The 16,187-nt window shown below is 41.0% G+C and overlaps 1 protein-coding gene across 1 annotated transcript in view; it reads right to left on the bottom strand.

Annotated features, from left to right (window-relative positions):
* Window positions 1–3,500: 3,500 nt before the first annotated feature.
* CCDC69 (coiled-coil domain containing 69) overlaps window positions 3,501–16,187 on the bottom strand; it is a 20,677-nt gene continuing 7,990 nt past the window's right edge. Inside the window, exons 4-9 of the mRNA XM_015824818.1 lie at window positions 12,557–12,638; window positions 11,005–11,078; window positions 8,710–8,811; window positions 7,023–7,142; window positions 5,681–5,778; window positions 3,501–3,895 (exon numbers count right to left, since the gene is read on the bottom strand). Of these exons, the coding sequence (XP_015680304.1) occupies window positions 3,730–3,895; window positions 5,681–5,778; window positions 7,023–7,142; window positions 8,710–8,811; window positions 11,005–11,078; window positions 12,557–12,638 (642 nt within the window). The 3' untranslated portion in view covers window positions 3,501–3,729. The remainder of the gene's footprint in view (window positions 3,896–5,680; window positions 5,779–7,022; window positions 7,143–8,709; window positions 8,812–11,004; window positions 11,079–12,556; window positions 12,639–16,187) is intronic.

Raw genomic sequence — 16,187 nt, 5'->3', positions numbered from 1 at the left:
TGAGAACCAAGCTGCTAAAATCTGGATCACTAGATGGCAGTAAGGAGATAAAGTATACCGGTAACTTTTTGTTGTCATCTGTTATTTATCTGGAATTGTGTATTTCAGATCTAGTGATTCTAGTCAGTTGGGTCTAGTGATTAAGGCATTAAGCTAAAAACCAGGAGACTGTGAGTTCTGGTCCCACCTTAGACATGAAAATCAGCTGAGTGACCTTGTGCCAGTCACTCTCATTACCAATTTACCTCACAGAGTTGTGGGAAAAATATGAGGACAAAGGAGTATTAGGTCTGTTTGCTGTCTTGAGTTATTTTATTTATTTATTAAATTTATATGTCACCCATCTCACTATCCAAAATGACTTTTTATAAATTATTCATAAAAATAAAAAAAGTGAAATTAAATAAATATTTCATGTAATCTGACCTGTTACCAGAGTTTTTGTAAGCATTGGCACTGTGATGACCATTTCAAATATTACTCATGTCACAGTGTTTCATACTTATTTGCAATAATATGAAAATGTCTCCCTGCAAAAAATTCCTAATTTTAACATCTTATAGCAAGCAAAGAACCAAAACCAAATACCTCTCCTGGACCAGAGTTTCAAGATCAGAAAAATAAATCACAGTTTACAGTAGTAAATGGGATTGACAAAAGTGATAGATATCATTGGGACCAAAACTGTATCTGTTGCACTGGGGATGACTTCTCACCTGCTGGTTTTTCATTAAGGTATTCCTATCTTTCATTACCTCATCATTTCAGAACCCAGGTATATGACTTGGTCCTGCAAGCTGCAATCCTATGTTCAGTGGGGCTTTAATATTTACTGTACCTGTAGGACACCTTTATCCTTTGTTTGCTGGCATAACATAGTGCCATGATTCATAAGCCTGTACATTCCTTTGTATAAATCTTTTATTCTGCAAAACACAGTAGATGTTCCTACAAAACTCACTTCTTGAGAACTAGGCTTGGCCAATATGATAAATCAAGAGAACCAGACAAAATAATGGACAGAGTGATGTTGCCCAGGACATTTTTCATCAGTTACTGCATTAGTCTTTAGTATGGTAAGTGCTGGTGTTGAATAAGGAGAGCTTTTATGGAATTTTTTTAGAGTCATAGGACAACTTGGTCATCTAGTTCCTGCTGATACAGGATCCACTAGACATCTCTGACAGCTGACCAACTATTTAGTGAGGTAGAACTCACCACTTCATGTAGCAGCCTATTCTACCAAAGGGCATCAGTCAGAAAGTTATTTCTCATATCTAGCCTGAATCTACTTCCCTGTGGCTTTAATCCATTGGTTCTGGTCCTGTACTATTAGGCAATGGAGAATAATCCATTCTTTCTTCTATCTATGTGATAGCTCCTCAAATATTTGAAGGCTGGTATCATATCTCCCCTCCATTTGTAGGCTAAATATGACAAGATCCTTTATCTGTTCTCCATCTTGATCACTCTCCACTGAACCTGCTCCAGTTTGATATCCTTTTTGAACTGCAATGCCACAACTGGATGTGATATTCCATATGTGGCCTGATCAGGGCAGATTAGACCAGATTCCTCTCATGATCTGGGAACAGTTTTGCCCTGAACAATTAGGTCAGTCTGATAGAAATTATTATATGTTGGAGAAGATCACTCCAAAATCAGATTTTGTAGCACAGACCGTTGCATTTAGCTAGAGGGCAGTTCAGAAGTTAGTTAAATCTTTGTAATGTTTTTTCTAGGATAAAACTATATCAGATTTCCTTGAATATATAGCAGTACTAAGTACCAATATTTATTCACTTCATTCTGTGTCTACATTGCACTAGAACTATAATAAACACCAATTTAATCTCTTCATTAAAACAATACATTTTAACATCCAATTTCTTTGAATTTAAATTATTACATGTCTATAGCAGTTCTTCCAATCTGACAATCACTTTTTTATGTAACTTGTAGCACCACCCTACAATCAGTAGAGGGCATTGTCATTTATCAGCTTTACAAAACAGTCATACAATAAGAATTTCGATCTCTGTTCAATTTTTGAGAACCTTTCTAATATACCATTCTCAAAATTTTGAACCAGCAAAGAGAGACCCTGTCAAAGAAGACAAAAGAGTTTGATTCTGGAAGCAAATGAATTAAAATGATGTTTTTTCCCCACTGTCTTCCAAATCTGTGAGAACCAGTTTTTTGATCTAGAAAGTGAGATAATAAGAGAATGTGGGCAGGAACTGATCATAATTCAAACAACAGAGAAAATGGGGAGATCCAGAACAATCAAGCTCACATAACTGAGTTAATTTTTAAAACCTTTTCTTAACCACATGAAAGGTGATCAAGGCTAAGCAGCCCCATGTGGCAGGAAAAACTTCAACATCTTCTGGCTCAGGAATTCTGGGAATTGAAGTCCACGAGTCATAAAAGAGCCAAGGTTGACTACCCCTGCATTAAAGCAATGGTTCCCAATCTTTTCTATGCTCCATGCCCCCAGCAAATGTTCAATATTTGCACCCCCTAAAAAAGTAATTATGACTTTGTTGCATCCCTTGAAATTCCCTCTCACACTTCCTGAGGATGCGGTCACCCCAGGTTAAGAACCTCTTCTTTAAGGTCTTTCTCCACTACTATGTTAAGTGCTATCCGCCCATCCTTAAATGAGTAGAAAATCATAAAGTTGTTGCCTCACTGGTAATTCCTATCCTAACTCTATCGTGACAGTCTTACAATTGTCCTAGTTTTAAAGTACTACTCATTTAGTCTCCTGATTTTACTAGACGAGAAAGGTCATCCTTGACCAGAGTGGAATAAGGTGAAAATATTGTACTGCTTTAATCCCAGCACAGCTAAGGATGACTTAAGCTTGATTCACACATGAGCCAGGGACAAGATGAAGAAATATCATGGAGACACAGCAGAAAAAAGATGCAATGGGGGAACTTAGTTACAAATCAGTTCAAATTTACAAAGCACTGGCTTAAGATCCAACTGCTTTAGAATTTTGGTTTAACTCTAGTTCCATCAGCTGAAATCAAGTGTAAATCTTTCATTTTATCTACTCTAGTATCTCTGTGCGACTGTGAAGTGCCATGTATTTGTAATTCCTACTCCTTTTTCTCTAATTTTTTTTTACCCCCTCACAAGGTCTATTATATGAGGTAGTTAACTCCACTATTTCTTGGGAGAAGAAGAGAAAGACCTGACCTGACTGCTATATACCACAAAATGTCCGAAGGGTGACCTCCCTGATTAGCACTGAAATTGGCCACTATTGAACAGAAGATGGAAAAATCCCATTTTTCAGGATTTCAAAGAATAAGAGCATAAAAGAAAATCCCAACAAGAATTGTCCTTAGGTCAAAACACCATGGCCAGCACAGAGGTATACAACCTGGACCCAATCCCTCCCTGCCAGCCTTCGGCATGATCCCCTCTACATTGCAATTATGAATGTGGCAGAAATGGAAAATTCTTAAATAATCAGGGAATTATTTAATTCATTTAATGTGAATATTATTCTCTGCTCCCACTTCTTAAGTTGGCCCTCATTTGTCGGGGAGGAGTGTGACCTGTGGCATGTCCCTTGAAGACCACCTTAGTCCATGGGATAAAAAAATATCTGAACACCTCTGGAGTAGAATGCAATGACGAAACAGTCACATGGTGGTCTCCTTCCCTCTTCTGTTTTTTATACCACATCAGTGTCTTTGGCCTCTCAAAGTGCTATGTGGCAATGAGTGATGTCTCAGTAGAAATAGCAAAGGGGTGGCCTGAATCGCCATGAAGCACCCTGTACAAGAGCTCCTCCTTCTCTCGGTGAGCTTGCTCCCTCAGCTGGGTCTCCTTCTCCAGGGCCTCACGAATGGTCAGAAGCTCATCAGACAGCTGCCTATTAAAGCATGGTAAAGATTACAGCTCTTAGACCACATTGTACAGATAGGAAGAAAGAAGTATGCATCAATTTTCATTACAAGGATTTGCTACTTCTTCTCTATCACGGGTGTCAAACTGCCGGCCGGTGGGCTGGTTGCAACATGCGGAGGCCGCGCCCACCCCAGCTCCGGCAATGCAAAAAACATCATGATACGTCGCGACACGTCATGTGATGCGGCGAGTTTGACACCTGTGTTCTATATAAACCAGGTGTACTAATTGCACAGCTTAGTCGTTATGTTTAAAGCCTTTCCAATTAGACAGGCTTTCAAGGCTTTGTGGCCTTCAAAGCCTTTCTAATTGGATCTAATAATTTTTATTGTTTTCTGCATTGGTGAGGGGTTGGGGATTACCACAACCGGTTCTTGATTCCTTGAAGATATTTAAGATGCCCAATTGATCCCTTAAAATTGCTGATACTCTGCATTGTCCCCAAAACACAAGCCTCGCTTTCTGGAGGTAGATCCTCGAGGCAAAAGAAATGGCAATCCCAGTTAATTCCAGAGTCAGAAAGTCCTATAGATTCCACTGTTATTTGTGGCTCCTCAAATGTTAATGAACTTCAATTGTCATCAATGTAGCCTGAGTCTGCACAAGATGCTAGGCTATGATTTCCTTAATCATAATTTCTTGAATACATCACTATAAGTCATAAACCATGATTTCCAAACTATAGCGGCTAGGGTCATAAAACACTTTAAGACAAAGCCAGAGTAATGCCATTATGGCTTAGAGTGTTGTATGAGTCCTGTTAGTCTATTAGTTGGGAGGAATAACGGAAGATTGCAGTTTAAAAACATATGGAAGCCACAAAACACTCACTCAACTTTACTAGGAGAAATTACTGACTGGGGAGAAAAGAATATATAATACATTCTTAAAAATAAAGATCTTTTTTTAAAAAAAAACATTGCCCAAGCATATAAGGAAAGGCTGCTGGAATTGGGTATGTCTAGTTTAATGGAGAGAAGGAAGAGGGGGGACATGATAGCAGTGTTCCAATATCTCAGGGGCTGCCCCAAAGAAGAGGGAGTCAAGCTATTTTCCAAAGCGCCTGAAGGCAGGACAAGAAGCAACGGATGGAAACTAATCAAAGAGAGAAGCAACCTAGAACTAAAGAGAAACTTCCTGACAGTTAGAACAATTAACCAGTGAAACAACCTGCCTCCAGAAATGGTGAATGCTCCAACACTGGAAGTTTTTAAGAAGAAACTGGACAGCCATTTGCCTGAAATGGTATAGGGTTTCCTGCCTGAGCAGGGGGTTGGACTAGATGACCTCCAAGGTCCCTTCCAACTTTATTATTATTATTATTATTATTATTATTATTATTATTATTATTATTATTATTATTATTATTATTATTATTATTACTATGTGCAATAGCCATGAGACTTTGTCGAATAAAAACATTTCCCATAGTCATCAGATTACATTGACACAGAAAATTGATCAAACAGGAATCATTTTTGAATGAGAGCTAATTTGGGTCTAGTGATTTAAAGCACTAAAAACCAGACTAAAAACTAGGCGACTGAGTTCTAGTTCTGCCCTAGGCATAAAAGCTAGCTGAGTGACTTTGGGCCAAACACTCTCTTTGGCCCCCACCCACTTCACAGGTTTTTTTTGTTGTGGGGAAAATAGGATCCTTGAGTTATTTATAAAGTATTAAAGGTGAGATAATCTAACACATAAATAAAATAAAATCTTTTAAGGATTGTCACTGTAGTGAAGACACGACCTTGTCACTGTCATGTGGTTCTGCATCCGTACTTGGAGATCTTCATTTTCCTGTTGTAGAATCTTAATTTTCTCTTCAACTAATAAGTTTGACTCCATCTAAAAAAATACAGGTAGGGTGAGCAAACCTCAAATACAACAAAGGTATACCATGCAAGAAGGTCACAGTCACACAAAGACAAAGTAGCAAGCCCTAGAACTTTATGGGAATGTGATCATCCTAAACATATTTGCATCCTGGAAACTGTAGATTAAGTGCACTAATAAAATTCTGATCTCTGCCCTCATATCTGTAGAGAATTGGGAATCATTTGCCCTTTGTAGAAAACGGAAGAAAACATCACTGGTTTAAGTATTTTCCATGCTCAAATGCACCTTCCAAAAGTCTTGGATTACAACTCCAAATATTAACATATAACTTTATGAAAAAGCACATAATTTGTAGGGAAGGTCAAAGGTTCCAGATATAGTTCCCGATTCCCAACAGCTCCAATTAGGACTGAAAAATGCCTCTTCATAACCCTGAAGAATCCTTACCAGTATAAATAAAACATATTCAGTATTATCAGTGCTGTAACCTTGAGTTCTACATGGATCTGCTCCCAAAGAGAACTGAGACCCCTAGTGATTCGTCAACATAACCACTCGATGCTTACCCTGTCACTTGGTCCCTCCTTCCTACTATTGCACTTGGGAAGTTTTGTGCAAAATGAAAACAAGTACCACTGTCAAAGTGGAAGTGAATCATAGCCTTGTCTTGCAAAGGGCAGCCTATGAAGCTGTAGGAGGAGACCAGATTCCGCCTCCCTGCTCCTGCTGTTCCCCCAAGGCAAGGAGGGGATGGCAGGTTTGCATAAAGGGATCCTAATATGGCCAGTTGATAAAAGGCTTGTGGTTTCTTGCTCATTCTGGAGAAGGAAGGGCTTTGTTGTACTTCCCCACAAATCAGAGGAGTGAGGTAAGGTATCCCTACTTAGGAATGGTACATGACTACTGATGGTTGAGATATTTCTATGCTTATCTAATGGCCAGGAAGAGAAAACTGATGGACTGACAGTTCACTGGGAACAGTGCATATACATAAACAGGTGAAAATGCCCATTCCTATTGCATCTTTCTCAAGTCATTCTTCATTTTAATAGTGAGATTAGATGACTTGGGTCATTGAGAAAAAAAAGGTCATTTGGAAGGTAGTTGTCTATATTCCTATCTTTTTATTCCACAGTATCCAGTGGCACAAAATTAGAAAAGGAGATTCTCACTCTCTCTCTCTCTCTTTAAGCACAGTACAGCTCTTTTATTAGTCTTTTCAGTTACATTTAGAATTGATAGAAGTAACCCACCACTATTTCCAGATTCAGCAGCTTCTTGTCCAAGCTGTGGATGCGTTCATTCTTCATCTCAATGACAAAATGTAGACTCTCTAGTTCTTGCTCCCAGAACTGGCTGGGGGTCCCATAGTCCTTTAAAGATTTTTATTTTTAAAAAGGGAGAAATGCATTTATTTGTTTGTAGGGGCTATGTTCTTTTTTTTCTAGTATAAGCTGTCAAAATAGCTAGCAAAACAAGACATTAAGCTTCAACTAGTCCAGAGCAGGAATGGGCATGCCTTGGTTGGTCCATATAAAAAACCTTTGCTCTGCAAGCTGTACCAGTTGCCAATTTGCTTCCAGGTGTGATTCAAGGAGCTGGTTGCTTCCTATAAAGCCTTACATAGCATAGGCCCTGGTTACTTGAGGGATTGGCTGTTTCCCACAGTATCTGCTCAGCTGATTCAATCCTGCAGGGTTAGAACCTTCCAGTTTCCTTTTATTATCATCTATAAGGACCCTGGAAGTGCATGTCTCTGACCTTGTCCTCTGGGATGAGATTCCCACAGAGATCCAGATGATCCCCACTTCACCTAAGCCAGGGGTGTCAAACCCGCAAATCACGTGACGTGTCCTGACGTATATCAACTTTTTACCCATTGCTGGCAATGGGATGGGCGCGGTTTCGCTATGATGCATCCGGCCTGCGGGCCAGCAGTTTGACACCCCTGACCTAAGCCTTTGGCAAGAGAGAATGAGAGCAGGGGTCCTTGTTTAATGATCACTCATTCAGCAACTATTTGAAGATACAGTGGGACTGCATGAATGGTGGTTATGATTGTTCCTTGAAATTCTGGCCATCCCAACACCTTGCAGACAGGTAATTGCAATCTAGGAACTTGACAATTGGCTTGCACTTACAACAGTTGCAGCATCCTGCAATCAGGTGACTGTGATTTGCAACCTTCCCTGCTGGCTTCCCACAAACTCATGTGGAAACTGGTAGAGAAGGTTGTATGTTGCTTGGGTAAGTCTCTCCCACCTATGCACCCTTTCTGAGCCTGTGTGCTTGTGCCACACCTCCCTGGTCATCTGCACAACCTTGTGTACCCTCCCCTACCCAGTAGCAGTCACCCCAAGCTCCACCATACTCTGCTATGTGTCCTTTTCTATCTGTGTATGCTTGCACCCCCTTCCCAGCCACCCTCACACTCCCTTGCTCTTTCTCCCACCCAGTAGTATCCACTTGCCTGTCTCTGTCCTGTTTGCAAGCCACCTGGGTCTTGCAACTTCCTGTCAGCTTCTATGCTGAGTTTGTTTGTGGGAAGCTGGCAGGAAATTGGGAGAAATATTTGCTTAACAACCCACTATTTTTATTTAATGACAATAGCAAAAAGGCCTGCAGGGTTTACCATTGCTAAGTGGTATGATCATGTGATATTATGCTTTATGGCCACATTATTTAGCCACAATTCAAGGACTATTTGTAAACAGTTTAAAGCCCACTAAACCAAGCAGCAATAGGAACTGGGAAAAATAATTGTTCTTATGACCTGGCAGTGCAGAATGGCTGCTGAAAGCAAAAGCATTTGAGTATCCTTCCATCAATTTTTTTATTGTGATTTTGTTTTGGTATGTTCAGAAGACCCTGCTCTTTAGTCTCTCTTATTCACTCTCTTTAAATAAACAGATCAAGACACCCCACCCAGTGTAAAGTCACCTGAATGTGCTTTTTATAATCTCTGCTCAGAATTGACTCTTCTACCCGTTTCATTTTCTCCTGAAAGGACTTCAGCTGGGAAGTCAGCTTGTCTATGGTCTCCTGGAGCAGAAAGATGAGATAGATCAAATTAGTCTTACTTTATGACTTTCATTGGATTTTCCCTGCTCTCCACACTCAGTGCATGGTGCTGGAATGAGTAGATTTCAGCACTGGCTACCTCTTTTTATTTTATCAGAACCTCAGAACCTTGATAATTTGGGGCAAAACTTCCTTTTGCCATTTCTGTTACAGAATCTGTAGCAATCGGAATGCTATACCAACACATTACTGTTTTGGGACATTTCTCTACCAATGATATTATAGCATCATCCATCCATTGTTGTGATGTCACAAGACCTCCCAGTTTCTCTTTTATTATGAGCAGAAGACTCTGGAAGAGTCCATAGGCCATTAATTAGGATGTTGGTGTTTCCAAACAACAATAGAATAGCAATAATACTTTTCTACCTCCACACACCTATGTGTGTGTCACCAATTCCTCAAAGTGCAATATATATTAGAATGATGCAATTTATATCCCCCAACCAAAGTAAGGAGGCACATTGGGAAGGTACCAGGTAGAACAATGCAGATGAAAACAGAGATCAAAGTTTTATCATTATTAGACAATTATACTTCGCTATGATTTACTGAATTCTGTCTTGTAATTACCAACAGGCAACTTTAATGGCATGATGGCTCCTTTCTTTGTCATAGGTGAATGCATCAAAAGTAATATATTTAACAATACATTAGCAGTTTACACAGTTATTTAGGCAAAATTTGATTTGTCCAGTTTGTCAGTTCTGCTATTAACAATAACCTTCTGAGGCCATATTTCAATTTTTAGCAACAGATTTTTCAGTTGTCACGCATTCAAGAATGCCAACCATGTACTTTGTTATAAACAGAGTTCAAAATTGATGCATCACATGACTGCAACTTACAGTGTTACTTCTGTGTTCTCCATTAACTCTGCTTGTCAGAAGTGAGTTGGGAAGCATGCAAATTTCATTTCATTTCATTTTCATTTCATTTTATTAAATTTATACCCCGCCCTTCTCCCGTAGGACTCAGGGCGGCTTACAGCCAGTTAAAAACAGTTAATACAATACAATAGAGGTTTTAAAAATCATTAAAAATAAATATATAATCGGCCGCTTCTATTAAAATTTGGCTAAAAACAATTTAAAATGCCCCTAGGCCAGTCCTGCCCGCTGGAACAACCAGGTCTTAAGGGCGCGGCGGAAGGAGGGGAGATCCGGAATGACCCGGATCTCTGGGGGCAGCTCGTTCCAGAGGGTGGGTGCTCCGACAGAGAAGGCCCTTGCCCTGGGGGTCGCCAGCCGACACTGTCTGGCCGACGGCACCCTGATAGTGATCATGTAACCATGGGACATGGGACATGCAACATTGGTGGCAGTGTGTCCAAATAGTGTTCACATGGCCATGGGATTACTGCAATGATTGTAAATGCAAATATTGGTTGCAAAGCTGTTTTCTTCCTATCTTCATAACTTTGAATGGTTGCTAATTTAGGCAGTTGGTGAAGCAAGGACTATCTATATGGCCAGGAATGCACTGGCCTAGGGCACCAAAACGTAAGAGGCACCAATGCCACCCCTCCTTCCAAATCATTCCAAAAATGCAAATCTTCATATCACATTTACACACACAAAGCACCCAAACATATATTATCCTCAGTTAACTACAATAATTAGAGCTGGGAAATCTAATCACTAGGTAATGGGGTGTGCCAACTTTATGATTGGCAGTTCCAGTTGAGGTCATTAGGTGAATCTCTCACAATCGTTAAGTGTGATGTCACATGATTGCCATTTGCAACTTCCTGCTGGCTTCCCCACTGACTTTGCTGGTCAGAAGCCAGCAGTGAAGATTTGCCAATGGCGATCACGTGACTGCAGGACGCTGGGACCCTGATAACTGTGAGTCAGTAAATGCCTGAATCACAATCATGTGACTGCAGGGACACTGCGAGGGCTGCAACCTCAAGGACAGGTGGTAAACCTCCTTGTTCGGTGCTGCCCTAATTTCGAATGGTCGCTAAACAAATGGTTGTTCACTGAGGACTACTTACTGGTAGCAATTTATATATGCATATTCATACTTGCCACTGTGTTAGAGCTAGGCTGGGGATGGGGTGGGGTAAGGATAGCTTTTTTTTGCTGCCATCTTGACCCGCTGTACTGAATCCTGACCCTTTCTATTTCCCTGAAGCAGAGAGACTGTTACCTGCAAAGATGCCTGAGTTTTTTGGTAGGATTCAGTTAGGAACAGCTTCTCTTGATCATGTGTTTTCTGGAGTTCTGCAAGAGAAAGACCAAACGGGTAGTCCAAACAAGAGAAAGCACAAGCTCCATTTTGACGTACTCATGGTTTCTTTAGATGTAGTGATTGACAAATCACTCATTTTGAGTCACATACAGGAGGCAGATGGAGTAAGCAAACTGAGCATCGGAAATTGTATGGACAAAGAGCCAGAAGGCACTGAAAAAAATAGGATGAGCCACTTATTAAAGTATTGCGCATCTCAAGTGAATATGGACTATCTATAGAGAACAAGAACTGAATAATGGCAAACTGGTTTGGGAATATGTCATACCAGTGATGAGCAAAAAATCTCCTGCAAGCATCACCAATTTCTAGAGAAATCTGTAGGCATCTCTTTCTTCATAGCAAAATTATGACTAAAGCTTTTTTAGAGGTGATAAGTGCTCAGACGTTAAAAATTGTGCTCATAAAGGTTATATTCTTCCTGCTATTTCTTGCTGAGCTTCTGTGGTTATTACCTATGCTTTGGTTACTCAGCTATTTTTCCTCTTTTGGCATCCTTCCCACAAAACTGGAGAAACAGGCTTGTGAATTCTGCTGTTCATAAAGAGCAACTATCTGTGACAGGTAGGACCCAAAAGCAAAACACTGAGAGGCAGTAGATCCAATGGACAACTTGGGAACCTCACTATAGGAGCGTTAGAGCACCAGAGCTAAGCCCATCAAGAAAAGCAACAGCATGTGTATTATTATCAACAGGTACCGTATATGTAAACAGAAGCTTGTTCTTCTAAAGGTCTGGCATTCAAACAAAGTATTAAGTTGCAAGGCAGGGATCCTCAATGTCTTTGGGAAGCCCCAAAGGACATCTACGCCTCATACCGGGTCAGATAAGGTGAGCAATTTCCTACTCCCTTTCTTTAAATATTGCTATCGGATGGGTGTCTTTTCTGGGACAGCCTAAGGAGCCCTCCCCCCTGAACCCTGATAGGCCTCTGCCCTCCATAAAGCTTTGAAGATCCAGCTTTTTGCCAAAAGTGATAAGAATAGGTAACTGCACATTAGAAGTTTGACTTGGTGTCAGGTTTTTATTGTTTTTTTATTTTTTACTTATTTATTTGTTCAATTTCTATGGCCACCCAGCTCAGTCAATGACTCTACTGATGTTTTAATATGTTTAGTTTTAGAGTTTACTATGATTTTTATGCTGTTTGAACTTTTGATTGAGAGGTGCCAAGAGCTGTTTATAAGAGGGGTGGGTATATAAATGTTTTAAATAAATAAATAAAATGTGGTGCTGTCTAGGTGTGGGGAGCCATAGTTACTTCATTCCCAGCCTTCATCTTTAATGACAGAGACTTGCCACAGACTCGTTTTACACTAATCTGGATTATTATTATTAGTTCTGCTTTTGTTATATATAATACAGGGCGGCATACATTGATGCTTTGTTAAAAAATGTCAGAAACAGAAGAAATGTCACGAATACCATAAACATCTTTCAGACTCTTACTTTGCAGTGTTTCCTCCTGTTCTCTCTTCAGCATATCATATTTTTCAGAAAATTGCTTATGCTGCAAGTCCTCCTTCTCTACCTAAAGGAGGGAAAACTATAAAAGGTTAAGCTGTAGATAAATAAAAATACATTATTATCATAAAACATGCTGCATTATAATCATCCGAAAAGAATTTTGAGCGGTTTCCGTCAAATTGTCTCTTCTAGATCAGGGCTTTTCAACCAGTGGTACGGGTACCTCCTGTGGTACATTGGCACCTGGTAGGTGGTACGCGACCATCCTAGAAAAGTAGTAGTGGGGGAGGGGAATGAGCTGAACCGGTGGCAGCACCGCACAAGCCTGAGCGAGAGATGGCTGGAGCTGCAGGGCTGTCAGGGCTCAGCGGGAGCGCCAGGATCAGCACCAGGCTCCAGCTGGAGCTCGGTGCTGATCCTGGTGCTTCTGCTGAGCCCAGAAGAAGCGCCAATCAGCTGGAATGTTGCAGCATCTCCAGGGTCTTGTGATTTACATTCAGATGTTTGGTAACTGATTCATATTTATGACAGTCACAGTGTCCCAGGGTCATGTGAAGTGACCAAAACCTGCTGCAACCACCCAGCAGACGGGGGGGGAATAAAAACCAAACACCCTCCACCCCACCCCCGCTACCAATCCTCAACAGAAATGCTCACAACAATGAAAACCTCGGACAGGAGGAAGAGCGCCGCTGGGTGGGCAGGCAGGTGTCTTGCTCGGCTGTGCCCTGGGGGGCACTTTTTTCAGTGCTATTGTAACTTCGAACAGTCACAAAGCGAACTGTTGTAAGTCGAGGACTACCTGTACTTTATCACTTTTTTCCTTTTTTTTTAGTCATCAAGTTTTTGACACCTTGCTAGGCAAGGTGATTACCACTCCCAAATCCCCAGTTGACTGAAATGGGAGTGGCCAGATTAGCATTTTAATTTTATGCAGCTTTATGAATAACCCTAAAGAATCTGCATCTGAATACACTTGCATAGAATTTTGAATAGAGACTGATGATGTAGTTAGAAGCATTCTTCCACTTGAACATCAGATCAAACAGATTTGGTAGGCTTTTAAAGTACGGGGGGAGGGGGGGGAAATCCCATGCCAAAAAAGAATCAATTGCAAAGAGTGTCAAACTTGCAATGTCATGTGACACGTTGCGATGTATCGTGACTTTTTTTTCCATTGCTGACAATGGGGTGGGCATGGTTACGGCATGACACATTCGGCCCGCGGGCCGGCAGTTTGACACCCCTGTTCTAGTCTAATGTAACTTTCCATAGCATGCCAGAAACCAGTCTGCAAACTAGTGAAGCCCCATGTGCGGGCTGCAAGCAACATGTAAATCTATACCTCCTTCGGTCGGTGAAAAAAACCTCTCTCCATGGAACCGGTCTCTGGTGCCCAAAAAGTTTTTCTTCAGAAACGCACTACTGAAATTAATCAGAACTCTATATATGATGACAATCTCTCAAGATAATTTATTTTATTTTTTATTAAAGCTGTGATATATATGGTTACTTGCATTATCAAATACTAATGAGAAGGAATACAGTAGCAAAGTGCAATGCTTTGTCATAAACATCCTATGGCAAACAATGAAGCAGTGGGATGGTGTATTGGTTTGACACGTCAACTGAATTTTCTTGTTCCAAGCTAGGGCAATCAATCCATATGATATGACAGCCGTAAATGAATTTTCCTTTAAAATGGTCCCACAAGGCGTGGTCAACTGATCAGATGAGATACACCAGATAAAGCCTGAGGGATCCTTGGTGTTCTCTGAGCTTGCTTGTTTTCTTGCAGAGGTTTCACTACCCAAACTAGGTAACATCATTAGTGCTAGTAAGGAGTGCAGTTTGCTGTCAGTTTATATTCTATGCCTTGTCAGTGTTGATGGGGGTGATCTTAGACATTCTTTGGTTGGACTATTTACTGTTGGCTCTTTGGCAGTCTCTTGATTGGGGTATTGTTTACTTGATTGTTGATCTGATGTTAACCTTGGAGTTAATCTATGGTGTCTGGGTGCTGATTGCTAGCAGTGAGGTGCTTGGGTCTTCTGGTTTCTTTTGGGGCTGGGTGATAGTCTCTTTTGCATAGTCTATACATGTTGTTAATGTGTATATGTCTACTGATGGCTGATTTGTCAGAGTGCCAAGCTTCTGGAAATTGCCTACCGTGTTTCCCTGAAATTAAGACCTACCCTGAAAATAAGCCCTAGTTTTGGGGCGAGATGCACACCTAAAAATCAAGCTGGGGTGGGGGTGGGGTGGGTGGAGCTTACCATTGTAGCCAGGCCTCTCATGGATCGACACTTGCCTCGCCGGAAGGAGCAGTTTCATTCTGCAGCTGAGAATGGAGCTCGGCCTATATTTTGCAGTCAGAGGCCTTTCTGGAAGGCCTGTGTAGCCGAGAACTGAGCTATGGAGTGAATGGACTGAATCCATAGCTTAGTTCTCAGCTGCACAGGCCTTCCGAAAAGGCCTCTGATGGCGAAATGCAGGCTGGAGCTCCATTCTCAGCTGCAGAATGAAGCTGCTCCTTTGGCCCCATAAGTGAGCTGGCTGGGCAGGGCTGTCAGTGCCACCGCTGCGAGGTGAGTGGAAAAGACACCCCCTCCCTGAAAATAAGACCTGGTGCCTCTTTGGAGACACCACCCCCAAAATAAGACCAGGTCTTATTTTCGGGGAAAGACGGTAGCATTTTTGAACTTGGCTTGGTCTAGGATGGTCATATTCTCCCAATTGAAACTATAGTTAAATCTGTCTATATATTGTGAAATTAAAGAATTTTCATCAGATCTTCTGACTGCTAGTTGGTGTTCGTGGATGCATTCTGCCAGTCTTCTGCCTGTTTGTCTTACATAGTAGTAGTTACAGTCCTTACATTTTATGTTGTAGATGACTCCTATTTTTTCTTCTCGGGTTGTTGGGTCTTTTGGTCCTATACTGTGTCTTTAGCCCCTATACTATGTTGCTGACACCCTTGTCACTGCCTGATAAGCTGGGAAAAATATACTTTAATCTCTCGTGGAAAATCCTATAGATCTCATGCAAGGCATGCCAGCAGTTTTGTTAACAAACTATGCTGTAGCATGTTCACAGATGGTGATGGGGGGGAGATGTTACTGGTTGAAGCAAGAGAGTTCTTCTACCACCCTCCAGGCAGTATTCTATATGTAAAATGTATATAGTGGCTGGTTTAGTGACAGAAAATGATTGGGGCAACATAACAACTCTGCTTCAGGAGCAGCACTAATTACCAGTAGACTTCTAGTTGCAATTCAAGATGCTGATTTAAAGCTCTTCGTGATATAAGACCTAACTATTTGAGGAAATATCTATTTCCCATAGCATCTGCCTAGCCTTTTGATCTAACACTGTTAGCATGCTTTGGGACCCATCAATAAGACAATGTCATCTTATTATCATATGTGGTGGGAGTGCCCGAAAGCCCGTGTTTTTTGGAACAAGGTTCAAAAATGGTTAGAAGAAATATTAACAACAGAGGTAGAACTAAAACCAGAACTCTTCCTTCTTGGTATTACTATACAAAAACATGATAAAGGAACACTCTATCTAATGCTACACATCTTTACGGCCGCCAGACTGACCTATGCTC

This window comes from Protobothrops mucrosquamatus, unplaced genomic scaffold, assembly GCF_001527695.2.
Source record: "Protobothrops mucrosquamatus isolate PMUCROS unplaced genomic scaffold, P.Mucros_1.0 scaffold2369, whole genome shotgun sequence".
NCBI classification, from domain to species: domain Eukaryota; kingdom Metazoa; phylum Chordata; class Lepidosauria; order Squamata; family Viperidae; genus Protobothrops; species Protobothrops mucrosquamatus.
Note: the sequence above shows the minus strand (reverse complement) of the source record. Positions and strands in the feature narration are given on the sequence as shown.